At 36.6% G+C, this 6957-nt stretch overlaps 1 protein-coding gene across 1 annotated transcript in view; it reads right to left on the bottom strand.

Annotated features, from left to right (window-relative positions):
• LOC122447298 (zinc finger MYM-type protein 5-like) overlaps positions 1-6957 on the bottom strand; it is a 7142-nt gene continuing 185 nt past the window's right edge. The window contains exons 2-3 of the mRNA XM_043477805.1: positions 4533-4745; positions 1-1405 (exon numbers count right to left, since the gene is read on the bottom strand). Coding sequence (XP_043333740.1) covers positions 650-1405; positions 4533-4745 — 969 coding nt within the window. The 3' untranslated portion in view covers positions 1-649. The remainder of the gene's footprint in view (positions 1406-4532; positions 4746-6957) is intronic.

The raw sequence follows: 6957 nt of genomic DNA, 5'->3' as shown, positions 1-6957 counted from the left end.
TTAACTTAATATATTTTTATTTTAATATTTATACCAACAATATATTTTATATTTGTAACAACATAAAAATAGGTATATTCTTTATGCTTGTAGTTTTCAGATGACAACAAAAGCTACAATATTTATAAATTAAATTAAAACAAAACCAATAAAACACAAATTAACCACCTTAATTCATTTAACATAACAAATGATGCTGCTTTGTTCAAATAATAACATTTTGCTCAAATGAAATAAACCACAAGTATTTGGTTTACTAGCAAAAAGCTGCAGCTTCAGATCCCATTCTATTTCTAAATAACAATACATGTTCACATATGTATCTTGTTCAACTGGTATTGATAAATTCAAGCCTTTTTCTCCCTCTTTCAAGATAATCAGAACAAAATATTGATCACACCGGTCAAAAGTCAGTCCTGAAATGCCCATTTTAAAAGATGTGAACTGAAAGACTGAAAAGATCAACAATTGCCTTCTCTGGAATGGACATTAATCACGAGAACCTGGAGCAGAAACCATCTTTACAAGTTAACTTGCTATGATACTCATTACTAATGAGCGAAGGAAGCACTCAGTCTGGGAGCCTCAGCACAAAGGACAGACTATCAGGGTACAGCTCTGAATAAGTATTCGACCTCTTCATGTCATATCAGATCAGGTCTAAGGTGTACAACAGCTTCATACCATCCTTCCCCTCGCTCTCCTGTAATCTGTGTTCTGAAGCTTCAACAATTTTACTTGTTTTCAAATCAGATTTTAATTTTGAATATTTAACACTATTGTTGATGTGCATTTCACTCTCCTCGTGTTTGCTAAGAATATGTGATAAATGCTGCCAATCTCTGCACCCATTCTCATTCTTCAGTTGATTTTTTCCCTCTCCAAAGAGTTTGCAATACAGACAAAACACAGAATCTTTTGAGGTCGAATAAAGTAACCAGGATCTAGTGGTTTTCTCACCATTTGCAAGAATTCTTGTATAGTAAGTTTCTGAAAACTTCCTCCCTGTACTGTCTTTTGGGAAGTTAAAATTTCTTACTTGAGGTGGATCATTTTCAACTAGAGTGTCCCTCTGTTTAATACTCAAAATTCGGGGCCATGTACCTGGATCTGCAGAAAGCACAGCTGAAATAACGGAGTCTTCTGATGGTTTCTCTCCCAGTTGCTCTTGAAGTTTATCAGCTATGCCTGGTAAATTCACATTCTGTTGGACCACTGATGTGTCTAGGCTACATTCTGCTGAAACCTGTAGTTCTGAAGTCTTTTCCTTTTTTTCTGGTATTTCTTCTATTTTTTCCAGAAGTATATTCAATGATCCATATAATTCTCTTTCATTTTCTTCTCCAACAGCATTCCTTTTTCTGTTTTCTGATGCTAATACTTTTTTTAAGTTTGTTTCCATCATCTGAGGAAAAATAGATTATAATTTTTCCTTACATTATTAACAGTGAAAAAAGTTAATGTATATACAAATGCCCAATAAGCATATGAAAAATATGCTTATCATTAATCATCAAAGAAATACAATTCAATACCACCACAAATCACTTCACCCACCAGGATGCCTACAATAAAAGGAGTGATAATAACAAGTGTTAGCAGAGATGTTGAAAAACTGGAACCTTCCTAAGGCACTGGTGGCAATGTAAAATGGAAAATAATGGCAATTCCTCAAAATTAACAGTCACTCTATAAGACACCCTATGTCACCCTATGGTGACACATATGGTCACCATAGTGACCCTATGCCACTTTCGAAGAGTGGCAATTCGAAAATGAAAATACATGTCCACATGAAGACTTGTACAAAATGATCACAGCAGCATTATTCATAAGAGCCAAGAAAATAGAAATAACAATGTGGTATTATCCATACATTGAAATATTATTTGGCAATAAAATTAGGTGTGGGGAGGGGGGATCGGGATGGGGAATACATGTAAATCCATAGCTGATTCATGTCAATGTAAGACAAAACCCACTACAATATTGTAAAGTAATTAGCCTCCAACTAATAAAAATAAATGAAAAAAATAAAAAAAAAATAAAAAAAATAAAATCAGGTGTGGTAAAGATACATGCTACAACTTGGATGAACCTTGAAAACAGTATATGTGAAATTCAGTCACAAGGTACCATATAGTATATGATTCCATCTAATAAAAATTAAAATTAGCTATTCTGGAGTCAATAAAATAAAAATGCACAAACACACACAAAAGAAAGTCAAAATAAGAAATGTATGCACTGTGAAGGGCATTTGCTAGCTGTAGTATTATAGTACAGGGTACAACCTGACCACAGTAAACAATGGAGTTCAAGAACCAAGAGCGCTGCTCTGAGGCAGTCCTGCATGTAGAGGCAGCACCGAGGCAGAGCAGGAGTGACATGATGTGGTGTGTGCCTGGAAGACCACACTGACTGCGCTCTGGTCTCCAGTGCCCAGGGAGACCAGGGAACAGAGACAGCCAGGAGGCTGTGGAGCCAATTCTGGCAAGAAGGGACAGTGGTCAGGTCTAAGTCTACAGTGGTGGGCAGAGGGCAGAGCCAGGAGTGGGTTAGGAAGTAGAATCCAGGATAGCTGGGAAATCAGTGGCCCTGGGGGCTAAGACAGAGGAGTAAGGAATAACATAAAGTTTCTGCTTAAACACCTGCCTGGATGGGAGGTTATTTACTGATTTGGGAAACAAAGGAGGAAAGCAGGCTTGGAGTGTCAGCTGTGGACAGAGTTCGAAATATTTGTGGAACATTCAAATGGAAATTAGACAGACATATTGGTGTGAAACTGAAGAAATATATATCCCAGATATATTCTGGAAGTCATCAAAATACATATTAGTTGAAACTATGGGACTGGTAAGACGATACCAAAAGAGCATATTTAAGAAGAGACAGAATGCCAAGTACTATTGCTAATGTTATTTTTTTACACAACCAAACTCAAGCCTTGGTCTTATTTCTTTCCTTCTTGAGTGTCTTGGTAATGATTAGGTAGTCAAGTTGTCACAATTCCCCCACATCTAAGACTCATCTTCCTGGGGATCATTAAATTGAATCCAGTGTAGATAATCAGGGAACTCAAGGCTTACGTATAATTAAATGTTGGCATCAGAGCCAACAGAGCATGTACATATACATATTTTCTTGCAGGATCTTAGTTCCTCACATTACCTAAGGTACGATACATGAGGTCGAATCTAGCTGTGTGACTCTGGGGAAGACCTTCTCTGAACTTCAGTATCTTTAACACTATTTCAAAGGTTTTATTTAATTGAAAGTTAATAAACATTTAGTAAAGAGAATCAACTAGTTACATCTGACTAATTAAAAGAAATAATTCAATTAATTAAAACACCTCCTTTCCCAGAAGTTAACTACTTTGAACATTTTTAGATGATTCTTTCCATGTTTATTTCCAAGTATCAAAATAACATGTTTGTATCACTATTTACTAATTTTTCCTCCCAGTTTTAGGTGTCGCTATTGACTTCTCAATGAGGAGGATGCAAGTTTAATTCTCTCTGCCACTGTGCTTATCACACACACTCACCCTCCAGCTCCCTTCTCATCCTTTTTCAACTTTGGCACCAATGATATATTGGCCAGGTCATTCTTTGCTGTGAGGGCTTGTCTGGCCCATTGCAGGACTGTCTGCATCTCTGGCCCCCACTCACTGATGCCAGGCTCTTAGCTGCAGCATGTGGGATCTAGTTCCCTGACCAGGGATTGAACCTGTGTTCCCTGCATTGGAAGGCAGAATCTTAACCACAGGATCACCAGGAAAGCCCTCCCACACAAAATTAACTTGAGATGGATCACAGATATAAAATCTAAACCTAAAAAGAAGACAAGATAGGTAAATATCTTCATAACCTCGGTAGGCAAAGACACCCTAAACAAGAGACAAAAAGTATTAATCAGAAAAGCAAACAGTAAATTGGACTTTATCAAAATTTAAAACCTGAGCTTTTCAAAAACATTAAGACAAAAACACTGTCCAGTAGAAAAATCTTCCAAATACATTTATTTTACAAAAGAAATGTATCCTGAATATATAAAGAATTCCTATAACTCAGTAACAGAAAAGACAACCCATTAAAAAAAGTGAACTAAAAAAAAAAAAAACTGAGCTAAGACTTGGATACTTTACAAAAGAAGATATATGCATGATAAAAAAGGAACAGCAGTTATCAGGAAATTAAAACCACAATGAGATAGTCATTTCATATCCACTAGAATAGCTTAAATCAAAACAGACAACACCAAATATTGTTGAGAGTACAGAGTAATTGGAACTAGTGGGGACGCAAAATGGTACAGGAGAAAATTACTCCTTGTAATGTCTGCAAAATGTCAAGTCTTAAAGCAAGCTTACTTACATCAATCAATTTCAATACTCATTTGAGAGTAATACTCAATGAAAGATTGACAAAGGAATTAAATGAGATTCTAAGAAAAATCTGCTTAATGAAAGCTAACAGGAAGAAGTTACTACAAGCTTGATCATTTAAAACTCATTAAAAGAGAATTACCTGTTTATACTCGTTAACACAACTTTGGCAGCAAAATCGCATCTCCTGACCTTCAACGACCAGGACATTGTTCCCAGCTCCTTTGCCGGGCAGGTACTCGCCGCACTGCTCACAGCAGTTCATCACTAGACCATTGGCCAGCCTGTACTTGTTAAAGCACTGGTTACTGCACAGCTTGTGTGTCACATTGTTAACGCTGACTTCATGCCGAATCTAGAAGAAAAATCAATTTATTAAATAAATCAACCAGATTAGCATCATACCTGATATATCTATTTTTTTTTCTAACAAAGAATCTCCAGTAATTCCTCAGTGGGAGAAATATTCAGGTAAAAGACATTAAAAAGCACATTTTACTACCTTTCATTTTTATCTTTGATTTCTTGTAAAAAGAAAAAATAAGATTCATAGAATAAAAAGCAATAAAATCAGATATTTAAGAATAACAGAAAATGAATTAGATAGCAGGTTTTGATATGACTTGATTAAAAACAAATGGATGAGAAAAAAGAAAGAGAAATTAAGGAAACAATACCATTCACCATTGCAACAAAAAGAATAAAATACTTAGGAGTATATCCACCTAAAGAAACAAAAGACCTATACATAGAAAACTATAAAACACTGATGAAAGAAATCAAAGAGGACACAAACAGATGGAGAAACATACCTTGTTCATGGATTGGAAGAATCAATATTGTCAAAATGGCTATTCTACCCAAAGCAATCTATAGATTCAATGCAATCCCTATCAAGATACCAATGGTATTTTTCACAGAACTAGAACAAATAATTTCACAATTTGTATGGAAATACAAAAAACCTCGAATAGCCAAAGTAATCTTGAGAAAGAAGAATGGAACTGGAGGAATCAACCTGCCTGACTTCAGACTCTACTACAAAGCCAGTCATCAAGACAGTATGGTACTGGCACAAAGACAGAAATATAGATCAATGGAACAGAATAGAAAGCCCAGAGATAAATCCATGAACCTATGGACACCTTATCTTCGACAAACGAGGCAAGGATATACAATGGAAAAAGGACAACCTCTTTAACAAGTGGTGCTCGGAAAACTGGTCAACCAATTGTAAAAGAATGAAACCAGAACACTTTCTAACACCATACACAAAAATAAACTCAAAATGGATTAAAGATCTAAATGTAAGACCAGAAACTATAAAACTCCTAGAGGAGAACATAGGCAAAACACTCTCCGACATAAATCACAGAAAGATCCTCTATGACCAACCTCCCAGAAATACTGGAAAAATAAAAGCAAAAATAAACAAATGGAACCTAATGAAACTTCAAAGCTTTTGCACAACATAGGAAACTATAAGCCAGGTGAAAAGACAGCCCTCAGATTGGGAGAAAATAACAGCAAATGAAGAAACAGACAAAGGATTAATCTCAAAAATATACAAACAACTCCTGCAGCTCAATTCCAGAAAAATAAATGACCCAATAAAAAAATGGGCCAAAGAACTAAACAGACATTTCTCCAAAGAAGACATACAGATGGCTAACAAACACATGAAAAGATGCTCAACATCACTCATTATCAGAGAAATGCAAATCAAAACCACAATGAGGTACCATTACACGCCAGTCAGGATGGCTGCTATCCAAAAGTCTACAAAGCAATAAATGCTGGAGAGGGTGTGGAGAAAAGGGAACCCTCTTACACTGTTGGTGGGAATGCAAACTAGTACAGCCGCTATGGAGAACAGTGTGGAGATTTCTTAAAAACTGGAACTAGAACTGGCATATGACCCAGCAATCCCACTTCTGGGCAATACACACAGAGGAAACCAGATCTGAAAGAGACAGGTATCTATCCCCAATGTTCATCGCACACTGTTTATAATAAGCCCAGGACATGGAAGCAACCTAGATGCCCTCAGCAGATGAATGGATAAGGAAGCTGTGGTACATATACACCATGGAATATTACTCAGCCATTAAAAAGAATTCATTTGAACCAGTTCTAATGAGATGGATGAAACTGGAGCCCATTATACAGAGTGAAGTAAGCCAGAAAGATAAAGAACATTACAGCATACTAACACATATATATGGAATTTAGAAAGGTGATAACGATAACCCTATATGCAAAACGGAAAAAGAGACACAGAAATACAGAACAGACTTTGGAACTCTGTGGGAGAAGGTGAGGGTGGGATATTTCAAAAGAACAGCATGATACTATCATGGGAAAACAGATCACCAGCCCAGGTGGGATGCATGAGAGAAGTGCTCCGGCCTGGGGCACTGGGAAGACCCAGAGGAATCGGGTGGAGAGGGAGGTGGGAGGGGGGATCGGGATTGGGAATACATGTAAATCCATGGCTGATTCATATCAATGTATAACAAAACCCACTGGGAAAAAAAAAAAAATTTGCACTTCTATGCTCCAGGATC

Source organism: Cervus canadensis, chromosome 9 (assembly GCF_019320065.1).
Source record: "Cervus canadensis isolate Bull #8, Minnesota chromosome 9, ASM1932006v1, whole genome shotgun sequence".
Lineage (NCBI taxonomy): Eukaryota > Metazoa > Chordata > Mammalia > Artiodactyla > Cervidae > Cervus > Cervus canadensis.
Note: the sequence above shows the minus strand (reverse complement) of the source record. Positions and strands in the feature narration are given on the sequence as shown.